General features: G+C 27.0%; 1 protein-coding gene across 3 annotated transcripts; it reads left to right on the forward strand.

The window, feature by feature from the left end:
* The first annotated feature begins 221 nt into the window (after positions 1–221).
* LOC114940375 (uncharacterized) lies at positions 222–26,957 on the forward strand. Of its 3 annotated transcripts, none has more exons than XM_085480930.1 (4): positions 222–705; positions 810–1,135; positions 24,556–25,182; positions 25,984–26,957. In XM_085480930.1, exons 2-4 carry the CDS (start codon positions 1,117–1,119, stop codon positions 26,460–26,462), a joined length of 1,125 nt encoding a protein of 374 aa, XP_085337056.1. In that variant the 5' UTR covers positions 222–705; positions 810–1,116; the 3' UTR covers positions 26,463–26,957. The 3 variants fall into 3 exon arrangements, with proteins under 3 accessions (XP_085337056.1, XP_085337055.1, XP_085337057.1); XM_085480929.1 differs by having other exon boundaries at positions 222–660; XM_085480931.1 differs by having other exon boundaries at positions 222–463.
* The last annotated feature ends 250 nt before the right edge of the window (positions 26,958–27,207 follow it).

Raw genomic sequence — 27,207 nt, forward strand, 5'->3', positions numbered from 1 at the left:
GGATGCGCGAAAAAGGCTCGGCTCGGCTCTCGTAAACGTTTCTTTTTCAATGGAACCGATGAATTTGCGCGTATAAAATCTATACTTTATTATAAGAATGCATATGTATGAGTGAAACGTTACACATTTAGGTGGGGAGTGTATGGTTTAAGAGGCGTGTAGAGGGATTTCTTATTGCTGCTCTGGTAAATCTGTCGCTTTAGTCAGTGAGGCAGCGAAGGGCGAGCCGCGCACTATTAACCGTGTCTGTGCTCCTTTTTTCGTCTCCCCATTTGCCAATGTTACGATTCGCGTGTACACAAGCAAGACAGTGCGGTGTAATAGTTCACGAATCTATCTCGTTAGGTCCGCGCTTTCATTTCTCGCTACATGTGCCGCTGTTATCGCATTTTTCTAGCATCGCGAAATCGTTTCATATTTATTCTTGTTTTTTACTACTCCTTTTCCTATTTTAAAGTTCGTTGTAAGTGCCATTATTTATGATGACTCTTTTCAGTTTTATAATATAGTAACGTAACGTTATATTTGCAACTTTTGGAGTAAAATCGCTGCACGCGGTAATTTATTAAAGTTCCACATCTAATTTCCAATTTCGCGAAATATTCGCTAATGGAAAGACTCAAATAATATCGTGAAAATCAAGATATTATATAATGATGTGTATGACAGGTTTTTATATGAAAATTCTAAACTTTTGTGTAAAACGTGTGTGTTTATGTGCGTGCGCATGCCATGCGTTTCCTTGATTGTTACACATATATCAAAGCGATATATGTTTGTAACTATAACTTTTCTATTGTCATTTTTAGATCTCTTCAATTTTGTTATCCGAAATATTAATTTACTCTTTCATCAATATTATTTATAATAATGATTTATACTTTATGTAACATCTTAATGTAACATTTCTCGCGTTGGATTCATCATTATTTCTGACTCGTATATTGTACGCGCAAGAGATTAAAATCGTGTGAAAATTATGTTTGGAAAAATACAACGTATGGCAGACGATTATTCGCAACGAAAAATTAATCTTGAATGTACTTTGAATACTACGCCGAACACAGAGATTTACTTTGTATGTAGCCGACGGCTGCTGGATTAAACATCTTTTCGATGGACCCGATCATGCTAGGTGAGCATAATTTCATGTTACGAAATAATGTCACGCGGCCTAGACTTAGATAATAATTAGCATAAATACTAAAATCGTAGTTGAAGAACTGATATTATTTGTGTTATCGTGCACACAACTCAGTTACATTTGTAATATTTTTATGACATTTCTACATACATATGTATATATTCTTATATAGAATGCAACAAAATTATTAATGACCAAGATGTAATAAATACATTATATTTACAATTAAGTCGTTATTATTAAGAAATTTGTGTATATAATTTAAATATTTTATTAATTACTATATTATTTATTCTATGATCTTTCTTCTTGTTTAAGAAATTTCCTGTATACACAAATACATAAATATATATGTATATACATACACACATTTTATATACATATATATAGAGCAAAAAATTTTTTAAACAAGAAAAAAGTTGTATAATAAATAATAATGAAGTAAATATTTAAATTACAGTATTGCATACACATATTTTCAATAACAGTCTAATTATATAATAAATATAATGTATTTGCTACATCTTTGAATCATTGAATAATTTTACATCATAAATATATAATTATATATATGTGCTATGTTTGGTATAATATATTTAGTCATATAATAACACATGAATATAAGAAACACCATTAAATTATTCTATATAATTTATAAGTTTATTTTTGACATATATGCATACTTTTGCATTATTAATAATTTGATTTTATTATTTTAGATGTGTTTTTTAATACAACAAAATTAGATAATTTGCCGCTTTTAATTAAAAAACAAGACTTTATTAATTTTATGCTTTAAATGTTTGTATTCATATAATATTATATACAGTGTAATAATATTATTAATGTGTATATATGATAAAAGAAAATTCTTGTGTTAAATGCATAAATATGTATATATTAAAAAAAATAATGCGTGTAGATTAGATGTATCTATCGGTATGTTATTAAATCTAATCATAAATAGTTGGTTATATTTATTTTATTTTATGTTTCCTCTCAATCAATTGTACGATCGTTAGATATTCAATATAATTGAGCTATAGCTCAAATAAATACTATGTGACAACTTAATATGTGAAATCTTATCTTCAGGTAAATCACTATTGCACTTCATATAATAATGATGTGACTAGTGCCGTATAAATATATGAAATAGGGTACGCATTACAAAAGGAGCTATATCGCCAAGTTAAACGAGAAAGCGATATGATTAACGGCAGGAGTAGTTGTAGTAAAATATAAGCTTCGAATAAAATTTTTTGTTTGATTTATATAAACATAGGTGGGATGAGCTATTTTGTTGTTTTGATAAGTATAAAAATATATAAAGAATATGCAAACTCGTATTAATTAATATATCAATATATATCTACTGTAAAAACTTACATAAATACAAAAACTTATGAATTTTGTCTTAATAACTTTATTATTGAATTATTGGATGATTGTTATCATTTGATATAAAATATTATTATTTAATTATTATAGAGCATTACTATTTAATATAGGAATCATAAAGAATTATGACGAATAGAGATATGTAAAAGGTTGATACATTTGATATATATTATGTAATATACTGTAATGCTAATAATGTTAATTAAAACCTTAAAAATAAAATTTCAAAAATTTTTATTTTAAAGTTTTATAGAGTAAAAACAACTATAGAAATTATTATTTGTCTTGTATTTTATTTTTGTTAAACTGTATAATAATTTCGAGTGCCCTCTCTTTCACAATGTTCATTATATGTATTTCCATATTAAAGATTTGAAAAAATTATTTTCTAGTTTTATATTGCATGATTATAAATAAGCTTTATAGTTAAAAATAAGATAAATCTCATCAAAATTATTTTTGAAATGCATATACATATATACGTGTGTATGTGTGTATCAATATTTTTATATATTTTTATTTTTACAATAATTATTTTTAATATAATTGTTTTGAAATTATTATTTTTGCTTTGAAGGCAAATGTGTGTGTGTTTTGTCATTTTACAACCGTAATAAAATTCTCTAAAAATCAACATTAGCATGATATAATTATGTTCGATACGACATTCAAGAAAGTATGTTATACTCATTTCTCCAGTAGAGAAACCTTTGATCTTTTTTACTGGGTCCCGGATGCCCCCGTTCTTATCATTAGAAGAGTTTGTCCTTTTTTAATTCAGTGCCGATTGTAAAAAAAAAAACTGAATACGAGAGAGAGGGAGCAAACAGGAAAACAACAATAAATAATTATTTCAATTTTGTTAAATTTTCATTATATGGATATTATCCACATCCTATATTATGCATACCATGCGTACATTGTATGTTTTTAATGAAAGAATAAATGTGCACATTATATTTATACGTAGAATAAACCGCTAAAAGTTCATTTTATGAACATCAATATTATCTATGTTATATAGCTTTAATTTAATAAATACTACATTTATAAAAATAATTAATTTTATTTAATTATTATAAAATTTATAGTAATTAGTAACTAAATAATTAATTTAGAGAAAAAATTCTACTCAGTAATATTAACTTTAAATAAATTGAAATTATTTAAAGATAATGTTTTTAGAATCTTATCAAACATAAATATCATAACACAATACACACATACAGATGTATCTCAATATTTTTATGCACAGATGTACCTCGATACTTTGATGCACAAAATAATCAGTAGACTCTATTAGTATAAAGAAAACACATATAGTTGTTTAAAAAAATATATATAACTGCTAGTAGTAAATTATATACTTTTACAAACATCTGTGTTTTTTTTCTTTACATTAATTGATTCCTTTCATTATTTTGTGCATACAATTTTGAGATAAGATCTTCGAAAAATTATTTTACGAGATATTTAATAGTTTATATAAAACAAATTAAAGTATAAAATATGTTACAAAACTTTTGGCCATCATTTTTGGCTTAAATTTTTGGCCATTCTATCTTATAACTATTTATATCGAATATTGCGAGAAATCGATTTATATAAAAAATTTATAATGTAATCTTATTTTTAAAAAATTAAATTAATCTTCTTGAAAAATTTAGTTAAAATTCAAGATTATCAACTCTATTCCCCGTCAAACTCACATATTTTGTTTGACACATTTTTTTATACATACGATGTCTTGTTTTTGAGATATTTGCACTATGCAATAAAAGATGGGGCATCTTATATGTATAAATAAAATGTCTATACATACTTTCTTTTTCTTGTATAATTTCTATTCGTATATATGCATATATATGTATATGGAAAATAATAAGAGGAATTAAAAATTAATTTAGAGAATATTTATATATGAACAATTTTTTATATGCAATTATTATATATGATCAATTTTTTACTATTTTTTCAAATTTTATTTTTTTAAATATACGAAATTTTTTATTTAAAAAATAAACAGATGCAAATTATACAAAAAGCATAAGAGCATTTTTTGTAATTATGTATATATATTTAATTACATATAAGCAATTTTCTCGAAAATATATTGCAAAAAATAATGTAAAGAACTATATTAAAAAATGTAGAAATGCACTTTAAAAAACTATTCTACTATCTCTTTCAGTTCTTTTTTATAAGAAGACGCGTTAACAATATCCGAAGTCAATGACACCAATACATCTATAACTGCTGCTCTTGCTACTACAGTTCAAGACCCCGATATGTAAAGCGATACGATTTGAAACGTAAAAGCGAGATAAAACATTTGAACATTCCAAAGTCATCATATAAGTGTAGATACACACTCGCATAAATGTGTCAATAATAAAAATTTATCTCATGCCTTTTTGTAATAAATTATTAATTTAATATTATGTTATGATAATCTTGAAATTATATAAATGTAGACAATATAACATAAAATAATATAACCAAGTTAAAAAATGTAACCTTTATCATTTTATTTATATATATTTCTATTTTGTATCATGTTGTTTTTGCAAAAGTATATGTATAAATCTATGTAGAACAAACAAAATTTTAACTACATTTAATCTACTAAAAATTGGAATTTATTCGGTAATTTCGTTAATAAATATGTGTTCTATTTTTTAATATTAAACAATATATCTTTTTAAAATGTGTTAATAAAAATTCTATTAGTTGACAAAACTATCGTCGACAAATTTGATATATGATTTTGTCCACATATTAATTGCTGACAAGATAAATTATGACAACAAACATTATTTTTATCACAAGCATTATACAATAATTTAATAATTTAATTATAAATGTCTACTTATTTTATATACATATGGCATAATTATGCATAAAAACATTTAAAACAATAAAAACTAATTTTTTAAACACTTTAAATATTTGAATATACAAAATTGTATATGGAAAAAATATAAATATGATAAATAAAATATTCACAATTTTAATTTAATTGAGTGTGTTTACTTTTAATGTTACTGAGTGTCATTTTTAGCTATAATTTTAAAATTTAATTAATTTTAGATTTAAAATTACAGTCTTGATATTGTATATCAAGACTTATATAAGATAATTACAAATACGCAAATTGCTTGAAATGAATAATAATACGAAATTATATAAAATTACATAAAATTTGATTATAAAACTCGGGTGCAATATAATTTGTATGCAAGAGCACTATCTCCTAGAATTTTTATTTTAAAATCTACATATTTTATTATCTGCATATAATAATATTACTTGTAACCAACTAATTTTTTGCTAATTAAATTTATCGGCAATCAACATGTATGAGTAAATGCGTGGAAACAAATCTATCGACAATAATTTTGTTGACAAAATAATATCTCGTGAAAAAGCCAGGTGTTCAGCAAAATGTATTTACACATAAGACAAAAGCTGGCTGTTACTGATTCATTAGCATTGAATTAGTACTGTTTGTTTCAGTTAAATAATAGACAACCTTTAGAAAGATTGTTGAAATAGGATTGCGGTTTAGTTGATAAAGGACTGTACAAACAATAGCATTAGCTGCCGGATTTTCCTTTCGACTACCTGCGAGAAACCATAGTTCTTATATACTTGAAATTAATTATGATTATATATCGAGGTTATATTTCACATAAATAATAAAATATTTATAGCAATATTTACATAAAGAATCAGTTAATATAAAAGAATCTTTAAATCTTTATTATTTATTATTTTGTATGTGTGTATGTGTGTGTGTGTGTGTGTGTGTGTGTGTGTGTGTGTGTGTGTGTGTGTGTTTCTAAATACAAGAATATGTGAATATTCAAGATGACCTATTATAATCTATAAATACACTTATCTTTGAGAGTATGACAAATAAAAGAAGTAGCATAAGAATTAAATTGTTTCAAAGGGGATATCTAATAACACTATATGCTACATGCATTTGAAATAAGATCAACTCGATTTTTTAAATACAATTTTTCTTAAATATAAATCTATATTTTTCATTATTCTATGTATAAAAATAGTATTAAAAATGTAAGTATTTGAAAAATAAAATTTAGAAGATATTTCGATTTTTTTCTTAGCGTACTTGTGGATCGTCTGATTTAAATATTTTCTGAGCTCATGACAGAATTGTAATCTCTTTCTAATCAATCTCTTTTAAATGTCGCATGAAATTTTGACATAATACAGATAACGGTGATATCTCAATAGCCGCGATATAATGTATTATAAAATTTAATGATCATAACTAATCTATAGCGTATATTGACATTTTGCATAGTCATGAATTTTAGAGTAATTAGAAACGTCACTTGTTCTAGGCTTTGTAGAAAACAGACAGATTTTTTTATGTTCTAAATATTCTTGTCGAGGTTTAACATCTATTGATTTTATTATACTCAATATTTGATGTCGTCTTGATAATTTTTCTCGATATAATTTTTTTGTTGCTAAATAATAATCATCTTTAAATCTAAGTATCTAATCATATCTAGTATGAAAATAAATTCAAAAATAATTAGTCATTTTATTGGAGGGAGGAAGAGGGAGAGAAAAAATAGAGAAAAAACAGAGAAAGATATCGCTCGTCTCGAAATTTTATAAGATGAAAATGCCATTGAACATGAAAAAGATGGAATTAAAAAACAAATCGAACTGCCCCCAGAAATTCGTCTCGAGGTATGACATATTTTATAGCTTCATGTGATACTACAGCCAGATCAAACGTTAGTGAAAAACTACACTACGTTTAGTGATATTAATTTAAAATCGTCCTTTGTATACGTGTCTGCAAATTGATTTACCAGTTGGAAGCTGTTGATGATGGCTACTGGTTGTTGGAGCTATAAATAATGTCGTGTAAGTGGCTAAAAAGCAAGTGGTCAACGCGTAAAGTGGACTGTTTGTTGAAGAGACGATGATCCGAAGGTGGCAGACCGGTTTGTGGGTCTTCAGCACACAACAGCCCTTAGCGATGCACTGTCGATATAATTGAGTTTTCAAGAAAAAGCCCGAGTCCCTATTACGTACATTAACGGAGTTATAGAACCAGTCCGGGTATATCTTTTGATCGCATCTCATATATATGGAAGACGTTCCTGTTGTTGGAAATGATATTTAGCAATAAGAGACAAATAGTCCAAATCTTCAGAGTGACATTGAAAGCCTGCAACACGTAAAGAATTTGTCGGAAATTTAAATTTAACGCTCGTTGTTGACATTATCTCAACGCAATAATTTGTACACGGGTTTTATGTTTGCTTTATACGATTGCAATGTCATGTGACAATCAGTTTGAATAACTGACAATTGTGTTCCGACTCTAACTCATGGTGCCTTGGTGAATCTCACTCGCATTGCATATATCTCGTTCATTTATTTTTATAACATCTCAATGCTGCCTTTCTTCAGTGTATGCATCAAATCGTTAACGATTGGACATTTTATAATGTTTCTAATCAACCGTGTAATCTCTTTCTCAACGACTGGAACCGCAGAGGGAGATTTATTACGCTTGTCCGTCGTATGAGTTACCGAGGGTGACAGATAGATGAATGCACAGTTTAATCTATTTTATATATGTCATTTTCACATGCGAAATTGATTTTATACACTGAAAGAAAAATTTATTGAATTCGAATAAATGTTTATTTCAATACTATCTTATAAATCATTTCTTTGAGACTAATAATATTGATTTGATGTGAACAAATATTTATTTGATAGAAGAAAATCCTTTTCAAAATAGATAAATATTTATTTATTTCAAATAAATGACTTATAAGGCAGTATTAAAATAAAAATATTTATTTATTTAATCATTTTTTTCAGTATATTATTTATATTTATAGAAACGCATTCTACATGTATTCTATATTGTTTTACTCTACACAAGTTTACATACTTTAAATATGAATTTATACACATGAATTTTTTTATAATCCACACGCTTCATCAATCTATGTATGTATTTTTTGACAATTACTGATGATAATTCAAAGAGATAGAAACGTTTAATAAATAATATTCAAAAGGAAAGAATATAATTTGCGCACCGATTTCCGCAAATAAAAACGATAAAAATTCTTCCGTTCTTTTATAAAAAAAAATATATTTTATATATTGACAATTGTCAGACTATTTAATTAAATCTTATAAAAAATAAAGCTGAGTTAATTATATATAAAACAATGTATTCAGCTTGTTACTGATAAATCTTTAATAAAGAACTAATTTTTTCACTCCTGATTTTATTTTTCCGAATTGATAATGATAAGAATAATCTTTCCTTTTCTCTGATTTATAATATTTATAAATATTTTATACATGTATACATACATATGTGTGTAAAATATATAGAGATTTAAAGAAGCATCCAAATTTATATTCTAACAAAAATATATTTGTAATTTCGATTATCAAATTATGTAAAAAATGGTCAGTAAAAACATTTGTGAGATCGTAAGGCGATCAAAAATCAAAGCATGTAAGCATGAACCGAGATGAAGAGTTAATCAAGAGGTCCGGTAATCAATCACGATCGATCGTGCCTATTATGGGTTTGCAATATTCCCCTTCTCTTTTGCTTTTTCTTGGACTGCTCCTGACCGGTAATGGATTACACACCTTTGGTCTTTCTCTCTCTCTTTTGTACATTGATCTATTATTTTTTTCTATTGCCTTGGCAAAGATATATATGTCTCGATCGAACGTGTAATATAAGAATAATAATAATAATCGACATCGTATAAGAACCGTAAAGAGAATTGGTTGCTGATTTTATTAGCGCGGTGCGAACCGTCCATCAAAAATTCTTTGTTGACTTACAAAAATACCGCTACAAAAGTTTATTTCATAGTTTATTGTAATTTCCATTTCTTTTAATTTATTAATATTCCTAAAATAGTAAATATTCAACAAATTTTCCAACTTTTCAAATTTTACTTTAAAAACATTATACGTCAATTTTAATGTTACAGTATTTATAAATGCATTATCATATTCTTTTATACATTGTTTTAAATATAAATAACTTATACTTTTCTCACTATTATTCACATTATCTTTATTACTTTCATATTTGTAGTAAATAAATTTTACTTGTTTTAATAAATGTTTTATATTATTATGCGTAGTACGCTTATAAAATCAGTAATCTCTACATATTAATTAATATTTTAAAAAATTTTTTAATATTTTGTAGTTTATTTTTTTCAAGCATTGTAATTAATTTAAATCGCTAATCATTAGTAATTTTCCTAGACATAATAAGTAATAAAAATTATAACAAAATAGAAAGCTATAAAGAGTTTAATTTTTTTACAAATGTAACAAGAACAGAGGGGATGAAAAACTTCTGTGGAAGGAGTCATCAGCGTATAAATAAAATATTACATTAAGTCTGATTAAGTGTTCGTATTGAGATAATTATTATAGACATAATAAATATATAGACTTGGCTATAAATACATACACATAAATATCAATTAGTTTATGTGCCAAAATTAGATAGAGACCACAAAGAGAGACTTGATCCTTTCAATATTAGACAATGCTTCATCAAAAGTAACAACAATACTTATCATCATTTATATCCAAAAATATGCCAAATATTTGTCTGTCTTTTAACAAGACGCTTGAGATTCAACTGTGTGGAAATTAAATCAATGCTTCGCATTTCTATAAAATATCGGTGCCGACAAAGAGAACGGTGACGGTGCTGATAATTAGCAGGCTAGATGGTAGACAAACATTGGTCGCGTTTCTGCGGTATCTATGTAAGCGAAACATGTGTTTCAAGGCACTAACATCCATCACGTCTTTGAACACGCCTACTTCGTGTCACGTAGTGGCATTTGCCTTACAGTTTTAACTTTGCTTTCTGTCCTTTAAATTTGTATTTACTATCTTCCATGTTTTTCTGATTTTTTTGTCAGAAATTTTCATATATTGTTAATTATTGTACTTGTATGTGTATGTATATCATTATTTCTTTCTTTTGATTTACTCACACAAAATTAGAATTGCATATAATTATACTTTTGACAAAAGCATATTCAAAATATAATTTCAAGTTCAAATAAATCTCTATCGAATCAATGGTTAAAAAATGATTCATTGAAAACTGGGAATTATTTCTTTGACAGCTAAATATTTTCATTAAACGAGAAAAACCAAACGCAAAAAATTGTAAAGTAAATGTTAAATTTTTTTATATAAAGATCAATTCTCTTTGCAAAGATTATTTGTTATACATTATTATTAAATACTTTTTGTATATTATATTATAACTGTTTTCTATTTTTGTCTGCTATTATATATACACATATGTATATGTATACATAAATATTATATTATTTATATATATATATATATATATATATATATATATAATATATATATTATAAAAATACATTTTCGAAAAAGCTATTGAAATTACAATAAAATTGAAGAAAAATAAAAAAATTAATTGAATATAATTACTGAATCTATTTCAATATATGTATATAAGCGTGCGATGAAGAGACAGCCTAATGTTACACGGTTACTAAACGCGTAACGAAGCATAGGAATTATTAATCAAGTTTAATTATGTGTTATGTCTAACAACTATGTAACAACAACGCGCTTATATATTCATGAAAATTAAATTCTTATTAATTAATTCTTATTAATTATGATAAAAATCGCAAAACGGTAGAAAGTTTTCCTATACACAATTATTTATCCTGATCTACTTGCGTATGAGAAATAATATAGTTTAACACTTTAGTTATTATCGGATTTTATATATAGAATAATTGAAGATACGAGAAATAATTAATAAATAAAAAAATTTAGAATTTATATTTCACGAATCACTATACTACACAATTCACTAACAAAACATTAACTGCTTAACAAAGATCGTGATTATAGATACTCTGAAAATAAATTTATTTAACATGAAAACGGTAAAAATAGAACAGATGCAATTTTTCGACAAATAGTTGCATAATGCCTTCTGCTGTGTCTGCCTACATTTACACAGAAATCTTATGCATGGATTACGGATTCTCTCCATTTCTTTACACAATAAAGTATCAAATTATACCATTATCTGCTTAAACAACAATGTACGATTCATAAATATTACAGAAAAATTTGATTATTAATTATTGTATAAATATCAATGTATCAGAATTATATTAATGTTTACAAGTGAAAATTGAACTTTAAAATTAGAAAAATTTTAGATTCAACTTTTTCTTTCATATTTCAAAGAAATATATGGAAAAATGCAATTTTGTATGCAGAATGCATGGCATGTCATTTAATTATTATCTACTTAAACGACAATGTACGATTCATAAATATTACAGAAAAATGTGATTATTAATTGTATAAGTATCAATGTATCAGAATATATTAATGTTTACAATTGAAAATTGCACTTTAAAATTAGAAAAATTTTAGATTCAACTTTTTCTTTCATATTTCAAAGAAATATATGAAAAAATGCAATTTTGTATGCAGAATGCATGACATGTCATTTAATTATTTTATTTAAAGATTTTATTTAATGTGGGTCTCTCTATTTTTTCATCTACTACCATTAGCTATTCTTTTCGCACATCGACTCGCATACCGTTCAAGCAACACAGACGCGTATATAGAGGATATAAATAAATAAGAAAAATTATAACGGAAAGAGGGGTCCTACGATGCGGCTACATAATTCCTGGAAGAGTTTCGGACGGAATCGTCGCCGCCGCCGTTGATAGCAATATGTTTTTGCTTTGCGAGCATTCTACTGCGTCTGCTGTACTTTTACAGTCGTTTTGTTCTGTAATGATAATTTTTAACACTCAGAAAGACCCCTCCCCCCTTTTCTTTACAATTTCGGCGCCTTCATGCATCTTGCTTTTAAACATGAATTTAGATATAAATATTTATAAAATGCACATAAAAAATAATTTACTCTTACTTAATTGTATCGATAAACAACAAAAAGAATAAATATAACTATTGGTTATTAATTTATTATTTTTTATATTTTTTCTTATAATTATTTGAGTTGATAAATTTATTGAAAATATATTTCACCTACCTTATACGCAAAATTGTTTTTAGAGTATAATTAAGGCAAATATTATTTTCTCTGATTCTACATATATTTTTAAATATTCATATTTTCGATATTTAAATTTTTACGTTTAGTTTTCTAAAGTATAAATGTTTATTTCATTTTCAAGATTTGCGAGATTAAAAATATGTATTTTTAAAACACTTCGTCAACAATTTTGTAGCTATTGGATCAATAAAATATTATTTTTATAATCAATTTTTTTACAAAGATAGATTTATATAATGACAGATATATTATATTAGAATAGATTATATTATGTTGTGATAAATTTATATTTTAAAAATAATTGATTTTATTCAAATTTTATATTAGTATATTCTTCGATAAAAAAATAATTTTAAAAAATGTTACATAAAGTTCTTTACGGTTTCTTTAGCAACAATTAAAATTCAAAGTCAGATTGTTTCGAAAATCACGATCATCGACGAATTCATCAAGAAAATGCGTAAAATTATTACTGTAGATTTGAATGTGACATGTAGAATGCTTGCTAGCAAATTTGGCGTATCTAAGGATACAATTTATGATATTTTGACATTTTGATGAACAATTTGCACAAAAGGAAGATCTGTGTAGAGCGCACGCTTTACAAGATCATCACTGTATGCGAATCTTTGGCCAAAGAACAAGCATCATCTAACATTTAGCGTACTCATCAAAGGATCCCGCAGCATATTTATGAGAAAATGGATTTCAGTGGATTTGGCTACAGTTGTGATATTTTGTAATTCACATATCTGATGAAATATGTGCCTATAACCACAACTTGAAATTATAAACAGTTTTGAGCTGAGATCTAACATCTCGTCTCTCAAGTTACCAGTGCAATAAAGCATATAGAAGTTCTTTATGTTCGTTATTTCTATCTTGATCAAGAAAAAAATATATATGTATATATATTTGCACATACATTATCACACATGTACACACACACACACAGCTGATTGTGAGAGAGTTTGGAGTCAATAAATACCATAGCAGTGATGAACCATAAAGTGCTGATTTTTACCTGTGTTACACACCGACAGACACAAACACGGCACACAGACATAGCTGAGAGGATGTCAAGTCCACACAGGACCCCATAATTCACTGTCACGGTATTTGTTGACTCAAAACCCACTCACAACCAGCTTGTGTGTGTGTTTGTGTTTGTTAGCAAGTGTGTACACGCGTGATTCCACATGAACACGACTTATTATATTTCATGATTATAAAATATAATAAAAATGACGAAAGATTGTTTATGCTTTATACTGCACTGATGATTTCAGCGACGAGATATATTAAATTTGAGCCGCTGTAGCCACTCCAAAATTAATTTAATTCCATAATTTTAAGTTGTAGCTATTAAGATTGTCATCAAAACAATTTAAATTACAAAATATTTACAATTGCAGCCAAATCCACTGAAAACAATAAAAATGGTGCGAAGTCTTGTGTCATTAAATGACTATTTTCTGTTCGCAAAAATAATAATGACAATACAAGAAACTTCATACAATGACGTTGAAACAGATTTTGATAAGTTCAACATTGGCTCAATAGTAGCGGACAAACATCAACAGATTAGTTATATCTTGTTACTGATTAATAATTAATCAGATTTATAATTTTTATTTTCAGAAAATAAATCTGTATTCACACAAACTGAATGATAGAAATGTGGTTAATATATAAAAAGAATATATTATTTTATCAGAATTTAATATCAAAATTCAATTTTTTAGCGAGTTCAGAATATGAAATTGATTTTTTGATACTTGATGACTATAATCCAAAGTTTTATAAAATTTAATAAAAATTAAATATGTATCAATTAGTCATCATCGACAGAATCATTTTTAAAATATATAGTGTGCCAATTATATTCATTTATTATATTAATACACATCCACATATTGTACACAATTAACAGCAAAATACAAAATAATTTCTGCAAATTGTTATGTTAATTTTGATATCCTTCCATATGTATTTTCATCAATACTAATCACGTAATTTATAAGGGTATAATAGACAGATTATGTGATGACAGGCGTAGACTAGAAATAATTTGGTATTTATTGCACTGTATATAGAGAGTAATTATTAATTATTTTCCAATAATTTTCTGTCTCTTTTTCCCAAAGGACAATCATCAGTATTGTATCGTTTCGTATATATAATTTTAATGCGTGTTCTAAATCATTACGTACAGCTCCACTTTTTCGCCATAGATTTTATAGATCTAATCTATTTAATAGTGATACTATACTCGTATTTCTTGACTGACTTGTCATATTCTTAACTAATACGATTTTTTTACTTTCTCTTTTTCTATTTTAAACGATCCGTCTAGAGCTTTTGATATATTTTATTAACCATTCATATCTCCCTGATAACTTTAGATTTCATTATTAAATTTTAATAAACAAAGTTCTGTTTAGCTGTTAAATATTATTTAAAATATTTATTTTTTAAATAAATTTAAATTTATATATATATATACTATACTCTTTTTAAAATTCATAAATCTGCTAAACATATATAATATATGTAAGTTTATATTTATAACAAAATTATTTTTGATAACTATAAATATTCTTATAACTATATACATATATGTATACATACATATGTATATATTAATATTAATATTTATTGTAGTAAAAAAAATTATTGCATTGCAAAATTGGAAAATTATATAAAGTAGATTACGTCGATAGATGAAAAATGTTGAAAAGGCAAAAATAATCCATATATTGAAAATAATAATGTTGTGACACTTTATATATATATATATATATAGGTTATAGAACTAGACGATTATTTTCTGTTTGAGAAAGGGGCTAAAATGTCTTCACCCTGGTACCGGTTAAGCTGGAACAGCTCGCCGACTCGCATAGTTATATTCACTCACACTTACGTGCATCGTCGTATATACGCAGATGTCTGTGCAGTTGTCGTTTCTTTTTCGTTAGATATGTGCGTTACACGCGTGTAAAATGACTACACGCGTCGGAACCTTTGATCTCAACCATTCATCACTGCTTGCGAGAAAAAGTCTAATAATATTACATGCACAGACTTCATATGTGTACGGATATATATCTGTGTTCATGAATACCAATATATACGCGTACTTAAAACCTAGTAGGAGCACTACGGATATAGTGTACTTCTCTCATCTTCGTAAAATGTTTTATCTGCGTTCAGTGAAAAGCGTTTGTGATTTTGCCAAGAATAGTGACAAGTATTCCAGCTTATACAGTTGCAGATGTCCAAATTATTGGATTTTAATATTGCGCATGATGTGTCGGAAAAAATCAAGTAAATCAACTTGATTACGAAATAAATATTTGCAGAAACAATTGTGCAGAATTAAAAAAAAGAAGGATGAGTGAGAGAGAGAGAGAGAGGAGAGATGGACTTTGTCTAAATTGCATGTCTCTAAAATCAGTCATTTTATATGTAGATAATTTTTTAAATTGTACTCTAATTATAAAAAAATTACCATTTCAAAAAGATTAAGAAAGCTTAATATCTACATGCCTGAAAGTTATTGCATAAAATAGTAATGCTTTAATATGTATTTTAATATGCTTTATTTTCCTATAAAAATGATAATTTTAAAAAATTGCGCCAAATCATAAGAATAAACATTATTATATACTACAAAATTTGATTCTTTATTTTTTAGTATTAAAAGATGTTTTAACAATCACTCAGTTGTTTAAAAAGTTAATTAAAAAGTTGTTAACAATTATATAGATACAGATAATCAAAGCAAGGTTCCAAGATAAATTGATATAAAATGGATATATTGAAAATATTACTACTTATACTGCACACATACATATTTAATAAAACACACAGACTTTTATACAGAATGTTTAAAAATGTCAAAATTTGAAAAATAAATTTATAGGCGGCAAAGAAACTTTACATATAAATTTGCAAATTTTGCAAAATAAGATTGCTCGATGTTTGGAATGCAAAATAAAATTTTTAATTGCACAGTTTCATGTGAATTTACAACTATCTATACGCAAAGCAAGATCCATTTTAAATCAACTAATATTTTTAACGTAATAGAGTTTCATGTAAAATGTATTATTGTTTAATTCTAGATAGACTTCAATTTTTTACGTAAAGCGAAAAAAAGTTCACTCCACATTTTTTATCATACTTTTAAAAAAAATTCCTTTTTTACTATCTACATCTTTGAATCTAAAAGCAATATAAAATCATTTTGTCTTTTACAAAAAGATAAAAATCTAATCTAATATCATACAATGAAATATAGACCTTAATGACACTGAAAACACCGGATAATGAGGTGGAGCTTACCTTGCATGGATAATTGCAAATTCCACGTGGAATTGTACAATTATATACCTCATTTCGCATCCGAAGCACTAGACAGTATGGGATGAACTTTGTGCGGATTAGAAATCTATGTGGAATAGTATAATTATATATTTTAATGCAATCTCATGTTGCACTAGAAGTACTAGATATAAAGGTGAATTTCTCGTTTTGCGTGAAATTATTTAAATCAATTAAATTGATATTTTTAAATACCTTATATAAAAATTTGTTTAAAAATTTACACATGTGTATAATACAAATAATAATAACTATAATTAAACTATCAAAATTTCATATCAAATCTTTTTATTGTTAATTTGTGTTAGAATCTTACTTTGAGTAATATAATATGTTAGTATTTTTTAATAAATAATGAATGGTAGCTAAAAAAGCTTTATGAAAGTTACTTCATGAAAGATCATAAACTTGATAATCATATGTGAAAGTCGAAGTCTGCGGGTTGTTATATTTATTCTGTAAAATATAGGGTATTTGTCAGAATAAAAATTTTTAAAATACGTATTAACAAAAATAATAAGATAGATTTAAATAAAAGTATAATAAGTAATTTTATAATTAAAAGTAAAAAAAATTAATGCAAAAACTTTGCGTTCTTGTAGCAATTAAAAATAACACTTTAATTGTATAATGAATGCAGTAATTTGCTGTCCGTCGCTTGGCGCGAGAAATATATCTCTCTTGATTTTGTACGTGTATACCTATAAGCCAAGTCTATATAAGAAAGTTTCTTAGCTATTATAAATCTTAGCTACATGAGTTCAAAAATTTACACAAAAAATACATAAGAATTTAAAAGATCCTTAACAAATAATAAACTTTTTTTGTTATGCATTATGGTTATACTAGTTTATAAAATAAAAAAATTTCCTTTTCGTAACTATTTATTTACTGCAGCATTATTTCAAAATTAAGTTAAATAATGATGTTTATTATTTTTCAACACATAATTTGTAATAATTTATTATAAATTTGTTTTTTAAAAATAATAGGAAGTTCATTGAATAGTTTAATAAGTTTATTTGAATCTTTTTTTCTTTCTCTGTCTCTCTCTCTCTCTCTTTCTCTCTCTCTCTCTCTCTCTTGAACTATTTTATTATGTTCTATTTTGGATAAAATTACTATACTATTCCGCATTAGCGCGCTCACTGGTGTAATTTAAAGTTTTTTAAAGAAACAACTCTTCAAACAAAAATACTAACCAATTATCCATTATAATTGCTAAATTAAAGTTGTTTATAAGAATCTTAATTAGCTTGTTAATAATAAATAATGTTTTATAATATTTTGTAAGGTTTCTTTGGGATTGGTTAAACTTATTTCTAGAACCCGATAAATGCATATTAAAATGCGCTGCTGAGTGACAAAATCAAAAACATTTAATGTCAAACTTTCTTAGGTTGCAAATTTTCTTGTAAGAAAATACTAAATCATCAATATTATTGGTAGGCTTTAGTAAATATTCTAATAATCTATGATAATTATATATATCTCAATGTTACGCGGTTGCTAAGCGCGCAACAAAGCGGTCTACAGAAGGAGCACTCTACAATTAGAGACTGTCTCTTAAAGTAGTAACACTAAAATGTCTCTTCTCGCCGCTTCTCGGCTTGTACTCGCACGAATTAGCCGATCTTTTTCAATTAACCTATCATTAATTATTGCGAAAATCGCAAAACGTTAGAAAACTATCCTATTCAATTTAATTCATTTTATCTCCACACAAAAGATACGATAATTATATATTACTAGACACCCCATACATAAATGTATATATGTAGAATATTTCAGGATCGGGTTGCTAATAATAAATTTTTGAAATCATTTTGAGATAAAATTTTTAATATCAAAATGTCAAAACTATATTTTTTAGTAAGAAGCATTTAAAATTGGCTGATAAGATCCAAATAAGTGCTTTCAAATATCGATCCCCTAATTATGATCTCAATTGTTGTTCAATTTTTTACGGGTATAATTAAACACTGTAGATTTTCTGATAATAATAATAATAATAACAACACAAACAACACTCTCATATTGTAAAAATATTCTAATTAATAAATTATTTTTTTCTTTATATGATAAAATAAAAGCAATGTGACAATTTTTTCCGGGTATAATAAAACTGTAGATCTCCTGATAATAATAATAATAATAATAATAACAGAAAAATATTACGGATTATTCAAATCGATCACAACGCGCATCAAAGCTGTCATGAAGTGTATTGCAGGCGAATATATAATGTCTCTCATAATTGTAAAAATATTCTAATTAATAAATTATTTTTCTCTTTATATGATAAAATAAAAGCAATGTGACAATACGCTCCTATCGTTATTAGACCGACTAAACTGCCGTCAGGCCGAACATCCGCCGGACAAGAGCAAAGGCACATTTAGCGCTCCGTTTAATCTTCATATTTTAAACGACCATTATACAGCCATACCGGGAACCACACGTTCGCCACCGGCATCGTTCCAAAGAATGGAACCGGGTATTGCCGAGCTAAGGAAACTTTCAATATAAAAAACTAGCTCTTATAGATTCTTTTTACCAGATCTGTCCCCGAAGCATTTTAAGTTGCACCCCGGCAAAAAATACTGCGAAACCGAATCTTAATAGCAGAACTGGGAGAAGAAAATCGAGATGGAAGTGTTCTTCGCTTCTTTCGAGAATTCTCAATTACAAAATCCAAATGCCGCGATCTTAAAGTACAAAAATGTATGTGACGAGGGTGAAATATGTTCTCCAGCGAGCTTTATTTCTCGCTTCCAACAGGGTGTCCAGCAGACTCGATGAAAAAAATTCCCTGACTTTTTAGTATTATTTTTTTTAAATATAATTTGCATACATCTATATGATAAACCAATTAAATGTAAAATCATGAAATCTTTGAGATATTTTAATCAATTAAATGTTAAATCATGAAATCTTTGAGATATTTTTGTCAACAATGAAAAGATTCGGAAGTTAAAACAAAAATTTAAATCAATTATACAATCTGCATTATGTACGATAATCGAAACAAACATGTCACTATAAACTATTTAAATAATCACTTTTTTTTATTTATATTATATCAAATTTTTTAGTTTTGTCTTTATCAAACACATTAAAATAAAATAACACGACGATGAAGATATAAATTAATAAACACGCTGTATAGAGGAATCGATTTTTAACAGCACAGAAAATTAGTGTGCTGAGAGTCAAGGGAAAGTTTATATTTATTTATAATAATAAAAAATTTAAATTATTGAGACAAATGTAGAGTAATGTGAAAAAATCCAGATAAATAGTAAAATTTCCTGACTTTTCCCTGACAATTCTAGATTTTTAAAATTCCCTGACAATGCCCGGTTTTCCAGATTTCCCTGACCGCTAGACACCCTGTTCCAAGTCATACTCTTGCTATAACCAAGACTATTTGTCTGTCTGAACATATGTTGTTCTACCGCCATACAAGGACCAAAATACGCGTGCATCATTTTAATAGCCGCGACGCCATTTTTACGCTCCTAAGATCCGCGCCGCTAGAATCGACTACTACGGCTTTGCATGAACATACAGGGTATTTCAGAACTGGCGGTGAAGTTTTTAATGGCAAATTCCTGATATCATTCGGAGACGATTTTTCCTCAGCAAAAATATCGAGACACCAATAATTTTCGAATTATATAAGCAGTTGAAAATACTTTTTTCGAAACTAAGCCTTGTGAATAAAATATTAACAGAACTACATTCTTTAGTTAATTTTAGGTAGAGTTTGCTTTAATCAAATTTTAATATAAAGCTTAGTTATAAAGAGACATAAAATAGCAAAAATTAGGAACATGCTAAAAATGATGGCTTTCCTCAACATTTTCACTAAGGAAAAATCGTTTCCAAATGATACCAGGAATTTGACATTAAAAAATTTCTGTCAGTTCTGAAACACCCTGTTCGGCACCGAACTTACGCGGGTACATCAATCGGTACCGCCTACCAAAATTAATTAACGCAAAGCTCCGCCTTTTGCAACTAGAGATCATGCATGATTTCCACCCGATAATTGCCGCGTCACATCGCTTCGATTGAGTGAATTAAATCACGTATTAATATGTCTCGTGCGAAATAAGCGCGACTATATTTTTTTCGAATATCATATTTGACCACGATTGAACAACAGTCGCAATAAACTAGTTATATTACTCCATATAACACGCGCGTCTCCTGTTTCAAGCTTCTCGAGATAATATCTTAACAAGTTACCCGAGCGTTCTCGAAAATGGTCTATTGTTGTATTAAAAAATTGTAAAGCAGATTTTTAATTTAATTAATAAACTAAAATTCTATGCCAATAATTTATTTTTTCTGATTTTTCTTCTTTTTTCTTTATTTTTTAAATTTATGAAGAATGGCAATTATAAGCTTTATAAATAACGAGAAAATCTGTGTACGTTATGTGTATCACTTATAACGATTTTGATTTCTATTTATTGTTTTCCTATTTTTTGTGAAACTTTTAGAAAAGCGATTACATTTTAAGAAAAAAACGTAAAAGTAAAAAGAACAGGAAATTATTGAATAGAAAATTACCAATGTGGTTTCACCGATATTTATAAAATACGATATTCATATATAAGTCTATTAGTGTTGAAAATTAACATTATCTATCTTCTTAAATACATCTACTTTCTACTTGTGAAATATATTTATAAAACAAAATATTTACACACAAAACTAGTATATCATTTAGAAATAATTGTAAAAATGAGATGAAAGAAGAAAATTTTCATTTAATTTCCTATATAGTATATTTTCAATTTTGACGAAACTTATATAGAAATCTAAAATATGCAATATTGTAAAATGGATCCGTATCAATAATTTCTCTAGAAGCAGTCGATGTGAAGAAATGAGTCGTCTTATTGTTCGAAATAATATATCAGACAAATAGATGAACGGCAGAGATAGATGTGTGCAAACTCTTCGCGATTCATCGGGAAGAAAGAGGAGAAAGCGCGATATATTACTCGAACGCGTACAAGGAGTTCGAGAGATGCAAACGGAAATGAATACATTATGCGTGACGAAACTCCGCACAAATATAGACGAAAGAAATCCAAGACGCCGAGAATACGATAACGAAAGATTCGACGTCACGTACAGACGCACAGAAAACGACGTAAGAAACCGACGAAAGGCCGTTCAATATGATCTGCAATTAAAGGAAGCTATATGCATATCAAATATGTGTTTTGAATTCGACAGAACCTCGCGGAATGAATTACACGAATTTCTAATTATAAGTGCAAGCAGTGAATGCGCCGTTCAAAATATTAATCCTGAAGATGAAATATTATTCAAAGCTATTTTGCACTCAACTAAATGGAAAATATGTCTTGGATTTATAAATACGAGATGTACAAACTTTTGAAGAACGTTCGTTAAAATAAAAATCGGGAGAAAGTGTGCAAAATTTTGCAATTATTGTAAAAAATCTGTGATGAATATGTTAGTTTTTAAACAAATGGAACAAATTAATCAAATCGGATGGGAAGTTATTAAAAATTTATGAGTTGATAACAAAAAGGATAATAATAATTTTAATTTTAATTTCATACGCTTCAGTGACAAAAAAAAGACGAAAAAGAATGAATAAAAAATATCATGACTCTCTCTTACGTTAGAATATTAATTGTATTACTTATAAATACACTGCAAACAAATGCAAAAACCAATTTTGCTAGTGTTGTATTAGTACATTAATTAAAACACAAAAAATAAGCATGTTGTATGAGTATTCAGAAAGGGGAAAGAAATTTCATTATTACGATTAATAAAAAGTATCTAACAGACGAAACGCTGATTTTTAAAGATAGAATCGCATTTATCAAAATAATAAGACACAAAGCATATAATCGACAAAATGTAAGCCGACGATATAATTAAATGACCGTAAAATTAAAACACGCGGTATTTATTATCAAAGACTTCTTAATAAAGTATGAATTCTATATAGGAATCCTCAACGTTTTCCTTAAATGTACAATTTCTTTTATAACTATAGAATATAATATAAAAAAACTATTCTTGTATCCATATAAAAAATATTTGAAACGCGCAACAAAATGTAGAAAAACTGCGACTAGTCCAAATAAAATAAGACATATTCAAAAGTTTAGAAAGAAATCGTATCGAATGTATTTATCGGATGTTGTCCAACCGAATCGGAGAATTATTTATTATAATTATTAATTATCATTATTATTTATTATATTTTCCGACTATCGAAGAGAAGAGATATATTTGGGAAACAATTAAATATATTGCAGAGACAAAATTACTCGTGCATCTGCAATGTTATATAAATGTTCTCTAAAAAAAAACATCACTGATGATGAACACGCTCAAATACAAACATTACATGTAACCGTAAAAGAAATAATGTCAGATAATAATTTTGTCAGTCATGACAGGTGATATACAATGTATATATAGCACATTTGAAATATAAAATATATATTAAATTGAGTCATAACTTGCAATATATATAATATATAACAAATAGTTAATTCTTCTTGAATATTTTAAATAATTCCATTTTACTAATGGCTATAAATGATGCAGTTTCTTATAAATATATAAATCAAATATTATTAGTAAAATTGAATAATTTAAAATATTAAAATAGAAAAAATAAATACTTGTTAGTTATATATGTATATCAGCAAGTAATTTATTTATTAATTAAGATACCATAATAAAACTTGTATCACATTTATATTAAATATGCATGTATTTAAATCTTAAATTCTTAATTATAGACACTGCATTATAGACACTATATATTTTCATCATCTCTCTCTCTCTCTCTCTCTCTCTCATTCTCTCTCTCTCTCTAATAACTATTAACTATTAATTATTAAAATTATTATAAGCATTAATTATATTATAAGATATAGATATTTAAAAAGAAGAAAGATTGATTTAAACTATATGAAAATGGATCAAATCGCAAAATAAATTGCAAATGATTGATAATTAATGAATTTTCTTAAATCTAAAACTGTGATTATTTCTTTCTTTCTAACAATAATAATTGTGCACAATAAGAAATTGATAAATTATAATAAGGAAATTAATGATCAGTTCGACCATACTGGCTCTTATTAATATTATTCGTCTTTATTAGATATGAAGTACACTACGTTTCGACCTTAAATTTGGGTCCTTTTCAAGTATTAAAACAATTCTAATAAGCCACATTAAGATATAGAAATATAAATTATAATATGTTAAGCGCTGTGAACTTTAACATGTCGCTAAGACATTCTGTCAACTGACTTCATATCTAATAAAGACGAATAATATTAATAAGAGCCAGTATGGTCGAACTAATCATTAATTTCCTTATTATTTTTTAAATTCTCTCTGGCGAAGAATACAAATCTATTGATAAATTATGTCACAGAAAACAGCAACATTGAAATTGGAGCGCAACCGCAACAGCAACATCAACAACAACAACAACAGCAACATCAACAACAGTATGGAGAAGTAAATCAATTAGGGGGTGTATTCGTGAATGGTAGACCTCTCCCTAACGCCGTCAGATTGAGAATAGTCGAGCTCGCACAGTTGGGTATCAGACCATGTGATATTTCACGACAACTACGTGTCAGTCACGGATGCGTCAGTAAGATATTGGCACGCTATCATGAAACTGGTAGCATTTTGCCAGGCGCAATTGGCGGTAGTAAGCCGCGAGTCACCACACCAAAAGTCGTGCAATATATTAAACAATTAAAGTTAAAGGATCCGGGAATCTTTGCCTGGGAGATCAGGGATCGGCTGCTGTCCGATGGTGTTTGCGATAAATACAACGTTCCTTCAGTGTCCAGTATATCGAGGATATTGAGAAATAAAGTTGGCATAACGACGACTATGCATCATCATCCACATCACTCGGCTCATCATCATCATCATCATCTTTACGCAGCCGCTGCAGCGGCTGGTGCAGCTCTTTGTCCTGTGCCGTATCCACCGACACCTTATCATCCGACGGTGCCACCCTCCATCACGCATCATCATCATCAAGGTTGGTATTCGGAGATTTATGCATTTCAAGCCATATATTTTTCTTAATGTTCAATGTTAATTCAATATTATTAATCAATTAATGGAAATTATAAATTTAGTTCAAATATAATAATTCAATCTCGCTTTCTTATTTTAATCTCATATTGTTTTAAATTGTGGTTAAAAATAAATTCTTTTTTCTCTACAACTTGCATACTTCATTATATAATTTTTTTTATGAAATCAGAGGTCATATAGATTTTATTATAATATTTATTTACTATTCTCGGAGATTTATGCATGGCGATTTCAAGCCATACATTTTTTTCATTTTTAATGTTAATATTCAATATTATCAATCAATTAATGGAAACTATATATGTATAAGTAATATTTAGTTCAAATATAATAATTCAATCTCTTTTTTTATCATTCTCGCTTTCTTATTTCAATCTTACATTATTTTACATTGATTAAAAATAAATTCTTTTTTTCTCTATAACTTACATGTTTTATTATATAAATTTTTGCGAACTCAGAAATTTTATTTATTTATTTGCTTTTCAGAGATTTATGCACGGCGATTTCAAGCCATATAAATTTTTTTTAATATTCAATATTAGTGTGATCAATATTATCAATCAATCAATCTCTTTTCTATCATTCTCGCTTTCTTATATTTCAATCTTACATTGTTTAAAATTAATTAAAAATAAATTTTTTTTCTCTATATGACTTACATGCATTATTATATAAATTTGTGCGAGATCAGAGATCATAGATTTGATTATATATTTCTTTGCTATTGCTGCATTTTCAGTTGGACCATCGTCAGCGAATAAACTGTCATCATTGTCGCCAACAGTTCATACTAGCGGCGGACATCAAACGGCAACCAACAACGCTCTGCAATGGCCAAGTCCTCACACTGTACATGACATTCTGGCTAACAGCTGTAACGTACAGAATTCCTCGTCGTCTCCTTCGCCAACTTCCTCATTATGCTCCACAATCAACAACAATCATCATCACAATCGTCATAATGATAATTCCGCTAATAATAATAGCAACAACAGCAATAGCGATAATAATAATGACCGTAGGACATCAAGTCATCTTCATCCGCATCATCCTCATTTGGCACATCATCATCATCAACAGTATTACACTTCTGCGTTATATCATCATCATCATCATTCGGATACTATGGCAGCAGCCACCATATCATCTACTCTCTCTGTACAATCTATCATGTTACAATCTTCAGGCACAAATCAGCCAGCCAGCCCTTGCAATTAGATTAATTAGAAGAAAGAATAACATTTGTTTCACAAATATGAAATTATAAACAATTAAATAATCAGCGATAAATGAAATTTTCAACGCGAATAAAGGTTTTTAATATATTTTTACGCATAGTATAATTGATTACTAGTAGAACTGACAATGCAATAAACATGTTCGTATTATTACAATTTTTGTGTTAAAATAAAGTTTGAATAAAAATAACATATCCATTTATCATTGTTATTTTATTACATTTGCGGATAATGATTTTCAACAAGATGGTATGCTTTCATAAAGCATTTATTAATTTAGATATTTTATTTTTTTCAAAAGATGATCAATATAACAATTATAATTTGAATATATTTAGAATCAAGTTTTATATGGTGCACATCAGAGCAATATCCTATTATTTGCACTTTGAATGTGAGAACAGTCTTCAATTGTATTAGTAATAAATTATGGAGAAAAATTATAGCCAGCTAATTTAAAATGTTTCATAACATCACAATTAATATAGAAATTAAATATAAAATTGTTTTAAAATAAAATTTACATACTATTATAATTAGAATGATTGCCAAACATATGTAATGCCAAGCAAATACGAAAATATATACAATTATAATGGCTGCATTTTTAAAAACACAATATTTTTTAAATTGATTTTCTGCTATGTAATCATAAAATAAATATCCTATTGTTCAAAATCATTATTTAAACTCTAAATTTAAAAAAACTTAATTTTTTATTTTTA

The sequence above is a fragment of the Nylanderia fulva genome, unplaced genomic scaffold (genome assembly GCF_048542155.1).
Source record: "Nylanderia fulva isolate GAGA-0341 unplaced genomic scaffold, ASM4854215v1 Scaffold16, whole genome shotgun sequence".
NCBI lineage: Eukaryota > Metazoa > Arthropoda > Insecta > Hymenoptera > Formicidae > Nylanderia > Nylanderia fulva.

Bases quoted from the DNA above. Each gene is read 5' to 3' on its own strand.
- LOC114940375 (XM_085480930.1), top strand. The intron at 25,183-25,983 runs GTTGGTATTCGG...CTGCATTTTCAG, and splicing joins CACGCATCATCATCATCAAG to TTGGACCATCGTCAGCGAAT.